Source organism: Vombatus ursinus, unplaced genomic scaffold (genome assembly GCF_900497805.2).
Source record: "Vombatus ursinus unplaced genomic scaffold, bare-nosed wombat genome assembly UNPS02014811.1, whole genome shotgun sequence".
NCBI classification, from domain to species: domain Eukaryota; kingdom Metazoa; phylum Chordata; class Mammalia; order Diprotodontia; family Vombatidae; genus Vombatus; species Vombatus ursinus.
Window position 1 is genome coordinate 14,539,478 of NW_020954589.1, and position 16,940 is coordinate 14,556,417.

The 16,940-nt window shown below is 42.6% G+C and overlaps 1 protein-coding gene across 5 annotated transcripts in view; it reads left to right on the top strand.

Moving 5' to 3' along the window:
• CMTR1 (cap methyltransferase 1) overlaps positions 1–16,940 on the top strand; it is a 152,814-nt gene that overhangs the window by 133,337 nt on the left and 2,537 nt on the right. For 2 of the 5 annotated variants that reach the window (XM_027876243.1, XM_027876246.1), the window contains 13 exons: positions 159–255; positions 655–787; positions 1,666–1,845; positions 3,660–3,716; positions 4,593–4,650; positions 5,186–5,254; positions 6,243–6,374; positions 9,432–9,554; positions 9,937–10,028; positions 11,371–11,439; positions 12,953–13,000; positions 14,723–14,835; positions 15,877–15,985. In XM_027876243.1, the coding sequence (XP_027732044.1) occupies positions 159–255; positions 655–787; positions 1,666–1,845; positions 3,660–3,716; positions 4,593–4,650; positions 5,186–5,254; positions 6,243–6,374; positions 9,432–9,554; positions 9,937–10,028; positions 11,371–11,439; positions 12,953–13,000; positions 14,723–14,835; positions 15,877–15,985 (1,280 nt within the window). Of the gene's footprint in view, positions 1–158; positions 256–654; positions 788–1,665; positions 1,846–3,659; positions 3,746–4,592; positions 4,651–5,185; positions 5,255–6,242; positions 6,375–9,431; positions 9,555–9,936; positions 10,029–11,370; positions 11,440–12,952; positions 13,001–14,722; positions 14,836–15,876; positions 15,986–16,940 lie in introns of those variants that run through there. The other 3 variants (XM_027876242.1, XM_027876245.1, XM_027876244.1) reach the window with 3 other exon arrangements.

The following is a 16,940-nucleotide window of genomic DNA, read 5'->3' on the forward strand; positions in this document are numbered from 1 at the left end:
ATTCCTATGAAGGAGGTAAGGTAGATGTTTTGTGTCTATGAAATTAAATAATGGTGATATGAGTACTTTGAAAAAATACAAAGTGCCGTAGTATATGTGGTGTTATTTTAAGTTTTCATTGCCCATTCGTGGTCCTTAATTTTGTATTTTCCTTTCAGGGTTTTTCTGTGGAGAAGCAAGAAAACCTGCAGGAAATCCTTAGTAAGCAGCTATTGCTATGCCAGTTTCTCACAGGACTGTCTGTTATCCGCACAGGTAACACTTTCTTCCTCAGTTGTCTCATCACTTCAGGCCTCTCTCCAGAGTCACTCTTGTGTTGGGACTGAATGAGGGGTGAAAGGAGCACTTTATAGCGGTCATAGATACAAGTACAAAAATACCTGTTTGTTCAGATGACAATACATGGTTGAATTCAGGGAAGGAAGGTGAGAGGAACCTTCAAAAATCCTTTATAACTGATGCCCTAATCCATCTACACCCTCTCGAGCAGCCTACTTGTCTGTGTTTGCCTTCCCCTGCCCTTTGTTTACATGACTCCCTGTGACATTCCTTCTTCTCCTTGCACCTTCCCTTGAAAACGCACTGATTATGACTGTTTCTACTCTAATCTAGGAGATTATCTGTTTATTGCTTATCTGTTTCTCTCTAATCCAGGAGGCCACTTTATCTGTAAAACCTTTGATTTGTTCACGCCATTCAGCGTGGGACTCATCTATCTGTTGTACACCTGCTTTGAACGCGTGTCTCTTTTTAAGCCTGTCACCAGCCGGCCTGCCAACTCAGAGAGGTGAGGTCCCCCTCCTCTCCATAGGCCTGTCTCTCTGATAGCATTGCTCAAGTAGCATCTCTAGGTGCCTTTCCCTGACATGACAGTGAAAGATGGTGAAATGTTTTCCAACTGGGCACTGAGGTCTTTACAACATCATTGCCTAAACTAATTTGGCCATGAAATACCTTTGGGCCACAATTGGCTGTCCTCAAGTATTTGTAAGCCTGTCATATAGAAGAAGAATTAGGCTTGTTCTGCTTGTTCCCGGACGGCAGAATTAGGAGCAATTGGTAGAAGTTAAACAGAGAAAGATAAAGGCTTTAAACAAGGAAAAACTTCCTAACTAAGCCATGCAAAAATGAAATGGCCTGCCCCAGGGCAGTGGAACTTCCCTCCTTGAATGTCTCCTGAGTCCTTCCAGCTCTGAGATGTCTGTGATATGAAGCACAGTTTAATAGAAACCCAGGCTCCAAGATTTATCAATCATATGACCATGGGCAAGTAACTTAACTTTTGAACTTCAGTTTCTTTTTCTATAAAATGGGCATAATAATACTTATACTACTGGCTTTGCAGGTTTTTTTTTTTTTGAGAAAAGTTCTTTCTTACAGAACTAAAAATTAGAACTAATGTGGGTTTCTTGAGGAACTGTGTTTTATACTTACCATTCTGTCTTTCACCTAGCATAGTGCTTTGCATGCTTGAGCACCTAATAAGTATTTGTTGATTGATGGAGGAGGAAGAGTGCTGAAGCATGAGTCTTCCAAACTGTTGAGAGTATATGTCTTGAAATCAACATTGAGATGGCCTTGGGAAAAGCTCAGTGCCAGCTGTGGGTTAGGAGGAGACTGTGCTGTCTGTGGTGCTCACTGTGAGGAATGAATGTTCCCTGGCAGGTACGTGGTGTGCAAGAGTTTGAAGTCTGGGATTGATGACGTGCGGGAATATCTCTTCAAGGTAAACAACAAGCTCAATCAGCTTCGGAAGAGTGACATGGATGTCAACCTTGTGGTCCCCCTGGACGTGATCAAGTCAGACCCTGAATTTACTGACTACATGATCCGATCCAATGAGAGGTGAGGGGACAACCAGGAGCCGAGAGGTTCAGAGCCTGCTGAACTCTTTGCCCCATGTGAGACCTGGTCAGCAGATTGGGAATCCTTCCCTCAGTGGTTTGGTTTCTACATCTCCCTATTCTGCCTAGATTCTTGTTTCAGGCCCTCATCCTGTCCCCAGTGCTGCCCCTTCTGCCTTTCTGTATCATCACTGTGGTTAATGCCTCAACTTAGGAAATCATTATATGGAAGCATCTGTGGTGTACGAGGAAGTAGGACCATTACAAAGGCCTCATCTCTCTTTCAAATCCCAAGAAGCAGAAGGAATTTCCTTTCATTGCTTTTGGCTGTAAATGGCCATTGCATTGTTTCAGCTGAAGCTTCCCTTTTCTGGGTCGTTCAGCTGCCTTAGTTCCAGTCTCAGCCTGCTTTGGTAGGTCTTAGCTTCAGAGTTTTTCCCACTTGACTAGATTCACAGCTGCATTCTACATGTTTTCAACCTCACTTGCCATTTTAAAAAAATTCTATTTAACTAGCATAGGTCTTCCACTTTATGTAGTGGTCACCTAAGCAGGTGGGTCATAGACCAAATTTAATTGATTTATCTGATAACTTGAGAGGCAGTATGGCATAGTGGATAGAGAGCTGGCCTAGAAATCAGGAAGAGGAAGACTTGGGTTCAGAGTCCTGTCTCTAACACTTTCTGTCTGTGTGATATTGGCAAGTCACTTACTTTCTGTACTGCTCAAGGCAGCTCCTTAAGATGAGGGTTCTTAACCTACTGCTGTGTTGAGTTTCAACTGAAGCTTCTCTTGTCTAGGGTCTGTGAATGTAAAAAAAAGTTGTTTTTTTTTTTTGATAACTGTATTTCGAAAGAATTCATTTCCTTCACAATGCTATGTATCTTATTTTATGCTTTTAAAAAACATTCTGAGAAGGGGACCATAGGTTTCTCCAGACCACCAAAGGGGACCATAATGCACGCATGCACACAGACAGACACACACACACAGACACACACACACACACACACACACACACACACACACATACATACATGCACACACCTCTTAAGAATCCCTGCTCTGAGACTATAAGCTGCATGGATAAGAAGAGTGTTTTCTCACCTGAGAATCCCCTGTACTGATGAAAGCACAGGTCCAGTTTCTGTCCCTGTTTCTATCACAAAACTTATCATGAAATGTATCAACAGGTGTTTGAAAAGTCCTTGGTGAAAGCTAGACTCTTATGTTCCCTAAAGAAGTTTAAAGTAATTGGAGAATGTTTGAAAAGACTCATAGTTGGGGGTTGAGAGGGGAGAATCTCTTTCCCTAATCCACTGTTAGTCTTCGTCTTGCTACATTTAGCCCGTCCAGTAAAAAATAATTTTTTTTCTATTTGAATGCTTCTTTTAACTTTTTTCAAAGCCCTTTCCCATGAATTATTTCATTGATACCATGGAAGGTAAGGTAGGACAGAGGTTAATATCCTCTCATGACATGAAGAAAATAATGGTTAAGTAATTTTTTTGAGGTAACTTCGCTACTTAGTGGGCAAGCCTAAACTAGAATATGTTTTCTCCTATTTAACTTGGTGCATTTTTCTCTTGGCTATACCACCTCCCATCTAGAATGAACATGAGGCAGTTATGGTAAAAATGGCCCTATTCTTTAGCCACATTGTAATAAATGACTTTTAAGCCCAATCAAAAGGAGATGGTAGGATGGCTGATGGTAAAGGTCCTTTTGTCTCCCCATTCCAGTTACTCAAGCCACTGACTTTTTGCCTTTGTTTTCATAAATTCTCCTAAAGTCAAGTTGTTTTCTCTCTTTCAGCCACTGCAGCTTGCAGATCAAAGCCCTGGCCAAAATTTATGCCTTTGTCCAAGACTCGTGAGTGTTTTCCTCCTGGATGGAAGAAGGTTGTATATATCAGGAGCAGCAGTTTAGCAAGATTCTTGGGACTGTTTCACCCCCAGCACCTTTTAATTCAAGCCAATATCTGTTAAGCACTTTGTTGAGTGTGCAAAATGCTGCTAATCTGAGAGAGAAATCAAAGAAATATATGACATGGTCCCTACCCTCAAAGAGTGAAATTACAGTCTTTTTAAGGGATAAAGCTAACACATGAGAAATGCCACAAGGACAATTAAAAAGCAGTGCTAACAAGTGCAGCATGATACCCATTTGTTTATTCAGGGCACATCAGTTGCCTGTGAGGTTCATAGCAGTCTGTTAGGCACTGAGGGAGATACAAAGATAAATAAGACGTGAACCTTTCCTCAGTGAGATGAAAAAAAATTAAATATGTGAATGTCAAGGTAACATAGAGTATTAAAAGTAATCAGTGAAGTAAAATTAGTATAGAAAGACTTTCTGGAGGAGGTGAGTTTTGATCCATTTTCATACCCTTCTTTACTTAGAGAAGCCTGGTAATTTCAGCCAGTTAAAAAATCAGTGTGGGTTTGATTAGAATAGAGGGAACTGAAATGTGCTGATGGGAACATGGAAAGGAGGTATTTGGGTAAACTCTTAGCAAGCGCATAGCTTCTTTCCCCTTTTCAGCCTGGTTACAGGTCTCTCTGGGTAACTAACCTCTAATTTCATGAGAGAGAGAGAGCCCCAGAGAAGTGTCATGAGCATCCTAGGCTAATGGTGGAAGAGTGAGTGAGTCTTCCATTTCTGCCTTTCCCCTGGGCCTGTTAAACACATAGTATAAGGTTTTTGAGTGTCGTTGGTGTGTTAATCAGTTGCTGACTTTTCCCACAGGACTCTTAGTGAACCACGCCAGGCAGAAATCCGAAAAGGGTGCCTTCATCTCTGGGGGGTGAGTATATCCATCCAGGTCAGAGCCCAGCAGGCTGCTTCCTGGACTGCCCTAAAGGAGGGTAGTAAGTATTGTGAGCGTTAATGCTTTCCTGATTGCTTCCCCATCCATCAAGGACCAGGCTGATGGCTGAAAGGGACTGATCTGCCCTCAGTGAACCCTACCATCCATTCACTTGGACACTGTCCTCCGGGCTCTCCCTTTCAGCTCCCTCATTTAAGTGCTTCCCTGTGGCCAGATCTAGAAGTTGTTAGTCAAGGAGTGGTGGGAAGGTGAGACAGAGTTTGCTATTGATTTTTCTGTGTAGCCATATTGGTCTCAAAGATTACTAGAGCAAACAGCTGATGTCAAGGATATGCTAACCCCCAGGGGCAATGGTAATTTGTATCTAGATCCCTGTTCAGTCCCTTCACCCTGGTTCCACATGGTAATCTTCTCCTCAGCTCTGCCCTGCCACTCTGGTCACCCAGATATACACAGGAGAAGATAGGACAGCCAGTGAGCCCCGAAACTAAAATTGTATATCTTCCTTTAGATTCCAGATCAGGCCAGAGTTGCTCTCTCTTCTTCAGATCCAAAGTCAAAGTTCTTTGAATTGATAAAGGTGAGTGAGGTAGACTCTAGTATCTGGGAGAAGGTTGAGGTCATGGAGATGAGAAGTGGGAGAAATCCTTGAGGTAGTCCAGTATGACTCTTCCCCCACCCTACCCCCAGGGCCTTGATTGTGTCATACCCCCTCTGTAAAAGCATTAGCATTGGCACCTCCCCAGCATCCCCAGGGAAGCTGTCACATAGGCTGACAGCTTTCATCTCTAGAAGCTGCCATGTTCATTATCACTGTTCTCCTGAGCACAGTGATTATTACTGCTTTCAGCTTACTTGACTCCTATGGGATTCACCATTACAGACTCCTCCAAACATCTCTGTGGAAAGTGGATTCTTCTTTGTAGATGGAGAGCTGAGGCAGAGGAACAGAGACAACTCCCCACCCCGAAAGTGCTAGCAAAAATTAGAGCTTAGGGTCAGGCCTACTGGCCCAGCCCTGATTCACCAGACAACTCTCCCAGCAATTCCCAGGCTCTTAGTCTCTTTCCTAGTTAACTGGTCCTAGTAGTTCTTTGTCCCTCATCTTTCCCAATCCTGTGCTTTCCCTGAGTTTTGTTTGAATCACTGAGAGCACAGTAGCCCTTGTTCTGTGGGGATGTGTGACAAGTGGACCTCATGGAAATGCTTAAAAGATTGAGTTTGTGTGTATTAAACTGAACAGGAAGAAGAGAGGCCTTAACTACTCTTAACAAACAGCTGCAAAAATTCTTCCCTTTGGTTTTACTGAGGGGGCAACTTTTATATTCTAGTGACATTTCCTTATAGCTGCTGGTGAATCGATCTGTGTGCACTTGGGGACTCTGTGTTCTTTTCTTTCTCAGCTTCTTGTAATAGGCCCTAGAGGAATACTGCAGACAAATTGAAATATATCCTATTCAGTGTGTGGTTTGGTCAGGGGAAGGTTCAGGCGGAACAGTGTTCAGGGTTCTGACTGTGGTGGTTCATCCTTCTAGTTTAACTGTCATTTCTCTCAATCCTACTTTTAGGGCACTGACATTGATATCTTCAGCTATAAGCCTACTCCACTCAACTCCAAAACCCTGGATAAAATTCGCTGTGTTCTGGACTACCGCTGCATGGTGTCGGGGAGTGAGCAGAAGTTTCTCATTGGCTTAGGGGTGAGTGGGTGGGTATGTTTGTGCTTAGTTTGCTAGGTTGGGTTTCTCCCAACCCAGGTTGGTTCCTCTGCACCTTTTTTAGGACTGCTTCACACAGCCTCTAGAGGTTATCATTTTGCTACCTGGTAGTGTTTAATGTTTGTTCTCTGTAGGAGCACACACTATATTTACCTGGCAGATGAGATACCATGATCAGGAAAGTAGTTTTCCCAGAACTAGACTCAGCATTACACTTTGACTGTGCTGACACCTAGGATTTCCCTGTGTGTCTTTACAATAATGAAGTGTCTACATTTTAATAAAGGGAGAAGAAACAAGTGTCCCTTTAGAATGTTAATGTCTTCCAGGATCATAGAGTCAAGTAAGGCAAACAGGGGCTGGGGATGATTTTGTTCTGTTTTGATGGTCTTAAGACAAGAAAGAAGAGGAAAAATGGAACATGCTAGAAGAAAAGAAGAGGAAAGGGGAAGGAACTTACTATTTTACATAATAGGGGTTTATGAAATGAATAATATAAATATGGAGTAAGGCATGGGGAGAATGGGCATTACATGAACCTTACTTTGATCTGAATCAGACAAAGAAAGGTTGATCATACTCAATACAAACATTCACAAAGAGTTTGATGCAGAGATACATTAAACTCAGTAGGAAAATAGGCAGAGGTGGAGAAAGAGACAGAGAAGAGAAGAGAATGATATTTAAGAGGGAGGGTAGGATTGGTGAGAGATTAGTCATAAGAAAAATAAACAGTAATGTCAGAGCATGAAGGAAGGATTAAAAGGAAAGAGTAAAAACCTGTGATCAGGAGCAAAGAAAGGGGCGCAGAGCAGAAACAGAATGCTTCAGTTACTATAGATTACTAATTTAATAGATCACTAAAAAGAGCACATTTTTTTTCCTGCCTTCTTTGCAAAGGAGGGTTGGGGGAGGGTGGGGGAAAAAAATGAAAAAGTGCAAGAGGATAGGATGGAGAGAAATTTAAAAATGACAGTTATAAATGTGAACATGAATGGGTTGAATTTAACCATAATACAAGGATAGCTGAATGAATTAGAAAACAGTATCTAACAATATGCTATTTGCTAGAAATATACTTGAAACAAAGATTCACATGAGGTTAAAATAAGAGGATAGAGCAAAATCTGTTATGCCTCAAAAAGCAGAAGTAGCAGTGATCCTCAGACAAGGCAACAATAAAAAACATATCAAATTAAAAGAGATAAACACAGAAGCTCTATTTTGCTTATGTTGTAGGAGCACACTATAGAAAATAAATATCCATACTTAACATATCTGTCCTGAATGGCATAGCATGTAAATACTTGAAGGAAAAGTTATCACATTGCAGGTAGTAATAGCCAGAATATAATAGTAGGGAGAGGACCTTAATGTGGCCTTTTCAGACCTAGAGAAAAATGGCAAGATGGTAAACAATAAAAAAGTGAAAGACCTGATTGGAATTTGAGAAGTTAGATATGATAGATTTCTGGTAATTATTGAATGGAAACAGAAAAGAGTATACATGTCTTTCAGCTAGGTATGGTACCTTTGTAAAAACTGATGATGTAGTTAGGGCATAAAAACCTCACAAACAAATGCAGAAAAGCAGGTTAAATTAAATACATTCTTTACTGATCGTAGTGCAATAAAAATTACTGTATTTCACCACATAACTGTCACAGATTTTATGCCAAATTTTTTGCAAAAATGTGAGCCGTGACCATTACATGAAGCTTTTTTAAAAAATAAATTGTGCTGGTATCACTTAAAAATCATTTATTACTAAGCTGTCTTTGGTGCAAGATTAGGATGCACGGAATACTCATGTTAAAATTGAATACTGACAAGTGCATATGCCCATATCTGTATGTCACTGAATATATTGCTGCTCTGTTTACCTTTTAAGCGGTGTGACGAGTAGAATTATACCAAGCTACAATTATGTGATGAAAGGTTATAAACCAATTTTTTGGACTAAAAAAACCACAACACACAGAGTGTGACAGTTGTGCGGTGAAATGCAGTATATTCAGAAAAAGACCTTTGAAGAAAGGATTCAAAATTAATTGGAGGCCAAATAATTTAATCCTAATGAATTGGTGGATTAAAGAACAAATAATAAAAAGCAATAGAAAATTTCATCAAAATAAATGACAATAATGAAAATGCATAACAAAACTTTGGGATGCAGCTAAAGCATCCCAAACTTAGGGAGAGTTTATCTCTGTAAACACTTTCATCTGTGAAAGAGAGAAAGAAGAGGTTAATGAATTGGGCATGCAACTAAAAAAACCTAGAAAAGCAAAATATTAAAAAAAAAACCCTAACATTAAAAATTTTGAAAGTGAAAGAAGAGATTAATAAAATTGAAAGCAAAAAATCCCACTGAATTAATAAATAAAACCAGGAGCTACTGTTTTGGGGAGAAAAGAAACAAAATAAACACAGTCTGATTTTTTAAAAAGGGTAAAACCAAATTGTTGATAGAAAAATTAAAAAAGACAATTCACAACAATTGAAAATTAAGTAAAGGGGAAATTATCAGAAACAACTGTGATCAGTTCTATGCTAACAAAACTGTAGGCACACAATGCAGATGAGCTGTGTTTTGGCCTGCTTCGGCAGTCACGCTGTGACTATAGTAGACAACTTGACCTTTTCTTTGAACATGCTGATGATTGTCCTCATCTCTGCTAAAGGGGCTGCTCTGACTTTTGGAAACCTTTCCGATGCTTTTGAGTTTTCCTACGGTATTTGACCTTTAGACATTGAGGTCACCAGGCCTGTCCTATGCAAATTCATCATCTATTTCCTTCCTTAGCTGTATAAACCTCATCCTTTTTTTGCAATATGAGCTGAGGTGAGGAACAGCGAAATTTCTTTTCTTTCATATCCCCCTCTTCCCACTGCAACACACGCCATCAACTGTCAGGCAGAAAATACACTTAAACACATGGGGTGCAATATTGACTAGAAGCCTTGACTGAGAATTAAACCTCACCAGGCCCTGCTTCTTCTTTTGTGCCCTTCTGACCCAGTCCTTCCTTTTTGCAGAAATCCCAGATCTACACGTGGGATGGCCGCCAGTCAGACCGTTGGACAAAACTGGACCTTAAGACAGAGCTGCCCCGGGACACACTGCTCTCAGTAGAGATTGTTCATGAACTGAAAGGCGAGGTTAGAGGTGGTTTTAAGTTCATTGCTGTCATTGGCCTGGCCTTGTTCTTCCCTCTCCCCTTTCTCTTTCATTCTGCTGGTGACAGATAGATACTTTCTGGGCAGGATAGAGAGGACTCTGGTTCTTATACTGCCTTGAGTTATATCTGCCCAGCCTTCAAATAGAACAGCCACTATCGGTAAGTACTTCTTTGAATAAAAAAGACATAAAACTCTATACAGTTAGCTCCTAGTTATTTGTACTCATGCAGTCCTGCTCTACTGTTCTCCTTCTTATCCATGCAACAACCAACCCCCCCACCCCCCACCCCCCAGTGGTATGGATAATGCAAAATAGAAAAAGACAGACATCATCTCCTTTGGCCTTATATGTTTTGTTAAGGGTAAGGCTCAGCGGAAGATCAGCGCAATCCACATCCTTGATGCACTGGTGCTGAATGGCCAAGACATCCGGGAGCAGCACTTTAATCAACGGTATGGCCCAGGGCCTTGGGAGGAGAAGATAATGTGGTGGTGGGGCCTTGGAGAGCCAGACTCCAGCTTGACCCCTATGGAAGCTTTGGCCACAGTATCAGAATGGCTTCCTTCTCAATCTTCCTCTCACTTCTGGTCTCCACTATTAAGTGGTGCTAGGGGTCCTCCTCCCCACCTGTGGTAGGCAGGGCTCTAGATGTCGCTCCAGCCTCCTCCTCAGCTAGAGCCTACTGAGTGAGGACCAGCTCATTCCATGTGTTAACACAGCCACTCAGATCAGTGGAGACATTTGTGCTAGGGCGGAGAGGAGATGACTCTTATAGGTAAACAGTATTCACCTGAAGAGAATGCACTGTACAGGTAGCCAGGTGGCACAGTGGATAGAGCACTGGGCTTGGAATCAGGAAGACTCATCTTCCTGAGTTCAAATTTGGCCCCACCTACTTACTAGCTGTGTGATTCTGGGCAAATCACGTCACCCTGTTTGCCTCAGTTTCCTTATCTGTAAAATGAGCTGGAGAAGGCAATGGCAAACCACTTCAGGATCTTTGCCAAGAAGACCCCAAATGGAATCACAAAGAGTTGAATATGAATGAAAAGACTCAATAACAATAGCTGAGGAGATGACTCTTATAGGTAAAAAGTATTTACCTGAAGAGGATGTATTGTACAGGTATAGTACTGTATAACCCAGTTAGTTAATACAATTGAACCAGGCATGTTTTGTGTCAGAGGACTAGGGAGTACAGTGGAGATTAGAGGACCATGCAGCCCCCTCAGACAGCTTCATGTTCTAATTGGAGAATGAGAAATTGTTTTCAAGGGAGGGTTCTATTGTAGGGAAGGAAGAGACAGTGATGTAAAAAAAAAAAAAAGAGCGTTAAGTAAAAACTTTTAAAATCCTCCTGAAAACATAAGTAACACAATGTCTGCAAATAGAGTTCAGGCCTAGAGCTAAGGAGGGGGTCAGATGGGATAAGACTTGGCTGAAGAAGACCTCGAGGAGATGTGTGTGAGCGTGGCTCATTCACCAGCCCTGCTGGTCATTCAGAGCTCAGATCCCACACTGGTGGCTTAGCACAGCACCTGGCTCTTGGTAAGCGATTGGTAAATGCTTGTTGGCTGAATGACTAGTAGCAGTAAAGGCTCCTCGGCCTTCGAGCTGGAAGAGACCTTAGAGATTATAGATTATCTACAGCAATTTTCCTTTCATAGATAAGAAAACTAGAAACCCAGAAGAGGTCACAGGGAATAAGGGGCAGAGCTGGAGTTTGAGGCTAGATCTTCTGGCTCCAAGCTGCCTTTTGCTTATCTCTGAGAGACTCTTTGCTTTTTGTTGCAGAATTCAGCTCGCTGAGAAGTTTGTGAAAGCCGTTTCCAAACCCAGCAGGCCTGACATGAACCCCATCAGGTGTGTGAGCCCTGCTGGGGGCTGCTTTAGCACCCATCAAATCATAGCACAAAGGTAGCCTGTAGAATACAAGTGGAATCACACCTGTATTCTGCTTGTGTCTAAACCGAGCCCTACTACTGGGGACACTTGCACTGCCAGGACTGCCTCTTTGCCTCCCAGGCAGGTTGCTCTTCCCTCCCTTTCCCAACACCCTCAACGTACTTGCTTGCTTGCTACATTGCGTAAAATTCTACCATTAGAGATTCATTCCTTTGGGTTAAAACTTTGTGTTTCCAAGTATCCTTTGGACAACGTAAATGCCTCTGGCAGGAATAATAGGACAGTACATGAAACATCAGTTGTTCGTGTTGCCTTATTGAAATTTAACGTTAGTGGGTTTTTTCCCAACTGCTGGCAGCTGTTGGATAGGAGGCTCCTGAGAGAGCGATAATTTTTATGAGGAATTGATGAAGGAATAGTTTTGGGGCATAGGATGGACATACCTGGGTTCAGAAATGGGAAGCTTAGAGCTAAGGAACGCATGTAGTAGCCCCATGGAGGGGAGGAAAAGGAGAACGTAGAAAGAAGGAGGCGGGGGAGCAAGTTTCCCTTATGCCCTACTCTTGCTTATGCCAGGCCCTGTTGTGAGAGTCTGGCTAAAGGAAAAGAAATGAGATCTTGTATTGTCTTCTGGATAGTCAGCCCTGCTCCTTGAAATGGAGCAAGCCTGGACGTAACTGCTATAAAATTCCATGTCTACGGAGTACCTGCAAGGAAGCCTCTAAGATTCCTGGCTAGGGTTTATGTGGTCCAGCATGACAGTTCTGTGTTATCTCTCCCAGAGGTATTTTCATTTTATAAAGGGTATTTGGGCACACAAATTTTAACTGCAAGGAATGAATCACTAATAGTAGGATTTTAGACATTATAGAAGGCAGATGGGGTGTTAAGTAGTCCAGTTTTGAGGGGAATTTCCCAACATCTATCCCATACATTTTCTCAGGGGTTCCTGGGGGAGTAGGGTGGAATACACTGGGGAGTTGATTGGGATTGATTACTATCTGTTTGGCAGACTTCCTAACTTGTCTAGTTAGGGATCTTCTTCTCCTACTCAGTCTTGTTCTTCATCTAAGGTAGCTGGGGGTATAGGTTGTCTCCTAAGTAAGTATAGACCAGACTGGGAACAGATAGACATGTTGGGATTATTTGGCCTCTCTTTTTTGTTTGACCCCTTTCTTGCCCAGTTATCATCATAGCATCATCTTCCTAACTTCCATCTGTCAGGGTCCTTGTTGTGGGAATAGGATTGACCAGCCCTGATGCCTGGGGGACCTGTGGAGGGAGAGGGCACATAGAGGAGCTGGGAGGTGGATTGGAAGGAAGGAAAGGGAAAAAGGGAAGAAGAGAAGGTTGAGATTCAGATGCCAAGCCTATTATCTACTGCTCAGCCAGATGAGCTATGAGTAATACCCAAGCAAGTTGGGGAATTCAATTCACATGGCCCTTTGTTTCTTTCACCCCATCCCCACAGAGTAAAGGAGGTGTATAGATTGGAAGACATGGAGAAAATTTTTGTCAGGTGAGTAATTAGAAACAACCAAAGGTGTAGAACAACTTTTTGCCTCCCAGTAAACCAGAATACCTTATGATTTGGGAGAATCCAGGGTGCTTCTTGGGGTCAATCCTAGAGGCATTTTTGGTGGTTCCTAGGGTTCCTAATCTGCTCCTTGGTTCTGGCCCTGTAAGGGGTATGCCAGGCTAAATTTGCAAGGGGAGCAGGATGGCTAAGGAACTTGGGAGGTATTAGAGTATCCCTACAGGTGAAGGCTACTATTCCACTTATGTATGTCTCACCCCGCTGTGGGCCATGGGCACAGCTAGGAACTCTATGGCTGAGAGCTGATTCAGTCTAGTGTCTGGAGGCGATGGGGTGGTTGGGTCTCAGGCAGAAATACGGGCTCATTGAAACTATAAATAGTTAACAGTTTTCCCTTTGAGAAGCAGGATGACAGATTGGATGAAACACCATAAATCCCAGTCCTTGCTGGGTCAGCAGAGATTGAGTTGCTTCCTTTCTTTCCTATAGTGGCGTGATCCATGTGAATGCATCTGTGTGGGTTGCTAAACATGTGTCTATGTGAGTTGGTCTGTATGTGAGTCTTCCTATGTCCATATATCTGGATGTATCAGTGTATGAGCTGGAGCCAATGATGGGCTGTGGATCTGAGCCTCAACTCTTTTACCTAAGCTGCTGTTTGGTTATTTCTGTTACCTTGCTGTATGCAAGGTGGAAGGGAGGACTGTGCATCCCTAGCGGTCATTTATGTTAATTACACACCCTTGGCAGTAACATCTTGAAACTCAGAGAACAGCAGCACTCATACATGTAAAAATGTCATGTGTCATAGCAAGGGTGTGCACACCTGGCCCAGCAGGACACATTCTTTGTGCTGAGTATGTGGTGCCAGGCTAGGTTCGAGGAATCCTTCATCATCAGAAGTGGGAGAGGCCAGACTGACCATGTAGTCCAACATGGTCATGTTGTGCAGGGGGAAAAATTGATTCACCCAAAGTCATGCAGCCGTTTAATGACTTTCATGATCCTCAGGCCATTTTTTTCCTATACCATGAGACCTGTGTTTTAATTCTGGCTTTGCTGCCAACTCACTGTATGACCCCAGGCAAGTCCCTTACCTCTTTGCACTTAAGTTTCCTCATTTGTCAGATGGGGATAATAACAACATACCCTACCTAACTCATGAGATTGCTGTGAGAATCCACTGTGATAATGAAATGAAAGCATTTTGAGGACTATAAAGCTAGGGATTGTTATTATTAATAGATATGGGTTCTGTTCATCCTCCTATGACCCAAGACATATACATGCAAGACAACTGGGAAAATCTAAAGGTATATATGGTTTATGGCTCCGGCACAGTTTTTTTCCATGTCAAGTGGACCAATCTGGATAGACATTGAAGCCATGGCTTTATTAGTCTTAAGTTCACTGGCTTAGACTTTAGATTTCACTCAGTACAAATATCTATGTTACTGCTAATGCACAACAATTGTATTTATTGATTGCTGCCTGTCAGTGGGTGTGGTGTATAGAGACTTAGGCTTAGGGTTGAGAATAGGTCTTGTGCTCCCATGGCAGTTTATTCCTGAGTTCTGGTTGAAGTGGTGATTGCTCTGATGGTTTTAGTGTTAGCCAAGATTTATGAACACAATAGGAAATCATTGTTTGTTTCTCTTATCATCTACTTCCTTCTCTATATCTCTGCCTCCTGTGGGAATTCAGGTTAGAAATGAAGGTCATCAAGGGCTCACATAATATGCTTCGACTCAGCTATACCGGACGGGATGATCGACACTTTGTGCCCACTGGCCTCTACATTGTCAGGACTACGAATGGTGAGTTTTCCTCTTTCTACTCTGACTTTCCTCCTCCCACACTACCTCCTAACTCCTTTGAAAACTTTACCCTTGCTGTTGCTTCTCAGGCTTTGGGTACAGATTGACTTGCTTTCTGTGATCCATAAGTTGATGAAACTGTAATGGCCAGCCAGACTGTCATTAGCTAAAGTATATGTTAATAGTATCTTTCCCTCATCCTGACCCTGTTGGTCCCTTGGCTGGACCTCATTCTTCTTTGTTCCCCCCTGGGCTTGGGAGAAAGTGTTGGGAGGCAGCTTCAGGAACAGTTTTATCCTGTCTCTGAGCCCCCTGTATCCCCTGCCCCATTTGAACCCACTTGCTGTTTCCCTTTTCCTCCTGGGCTCCAGCAGCATATTATCATTGCCCAAGATGCCAGAAGGCCAGAAGACACAGGTGGTCTGACATTATAGTCATCATCACTATTATTATTAGCTTGGTTTTGTTATTGATAATTAACAAGAAGAAGAATATCTTAGTGTTTACTGTGGTACCACTTTGGGATGGTAGTGAGGTTAAGATATTCAGCTACTACCCTTCGGGCTCTTTGCTGGGAGAGAGAGAGGCCAATGAGAGCTGAGGGAAGGGATACTCCCTGATTGTTAGCAGGCTGCTTACCAGAGTGCTCATGAAACCCTAACAAGCTTCCTGAGTGGCACGCATGAAGATGGAACTGGGCACAAGTCGAGAGACAGGAGGATGGGAAGGATTGGAGAAGGATAGTGTAGGACTTTTCTGAAAACTCTGTTGTTTTTCTACTTTGAAAGAGAGCAGTCTAGTCCTGATTGATAGACTATAGGCCTGCTCATTATACCTCTTGGATAGCATGAAGACATTGTATAAATTAACATTTCTGAGACCAAATTTTAACCAGGGTCAAAATAGGATTAAGATAAATTAGGCCCAGCAAACTGAAAGGTCAGTCTATAATTCCCTGACCAGACTCTGGCAAGCAGTCTATAAAATGGATTCTGTCACCTACATTGACAGCTGTGTTTTGCCTGTCCTCCTCCTGCTTAGAACCCTGGACCATGGCATTCAGCAAAAGCTCTAACAGGAAGTTTTTCTTCAACAAGACAACAGGGTTTTCTACTTTTGAAATGCCTCTGGACGCCATCGCTCCATTTCAGTAAGTAATGCTCTCCACCTTCCTTACCCCCTTTGTCTCTTTCCTTGATTCTCCTTCCCTTTCATGTATGTCATCTCCACTTCTGCCAGGTACTCTATCCCATGTTCACATTAGTACCATGTTACTTGTTGCCATGGCTCAAGTAAGTGCTAAGGAGGGCCTGGCACTCCACTGTTTATTTCCCTTCTCTCCAGATTAGATTCTATTTCTTTTTTTTTTTGTTTGTTTTTGTTTCTGTTTTTGTTTTCAGGCAATTGGGGTTAAGTGACTTGCCCAGGGTCACACAGCTAGTAAGTGTCGAGTATTTGGTCTGAGGTCACATTTGAACTCAGGTCCTCCTGACTTCAGGGCCGATGCTGTATCCACTGCGCCACCTAGCTGTGGCTAGATTAGATTCTAGAATGTACATAGGGAGATCCTTTTCCCCTAGGCAGGTAGAAGGAAAGGAATGGGATTAAATCTTTGGCCCCAGACGTGGGAGACTAAATGGAGAGAAGAGTAAGTTTGGAGAATTAATCAGCAGGTGTTTCGTAAGTGCCTGCTTTGTACCAGGCATTATGCCTAAGGCCTGGGGATATAAAGAAAGGCAAAAAAATCCAGTTCTTGCTCTCAAGGAGCTCACAACGTAAGTAAAAAAGGTTGGAGAGGGAGGCAATAGGATAGACTCTTGCAGGGAAACAGAGGAACCTTGAAGAGGACTTTCTCCTCCAGGTGTCCTGCCCCCTGGGCTTACCTAGACATACTGGACATACACATGGACCTTCTCTTAGTACAAGGTCTCTCCTTCAGCCCCTAAAGCTGTCAGATTGTGGTTCCGTTTTTGTTTTTTTTTAACCTCCCAAGTGTGCATTCTCTGGGTGAGTGAGTGGGTGACTCCTCAGAAACAACTGGTTGGTGCATCCTATTCCTTATGCAGGAACTCCATGAAGGGAGGGTGAAGGTGTGTGCTGAGGCA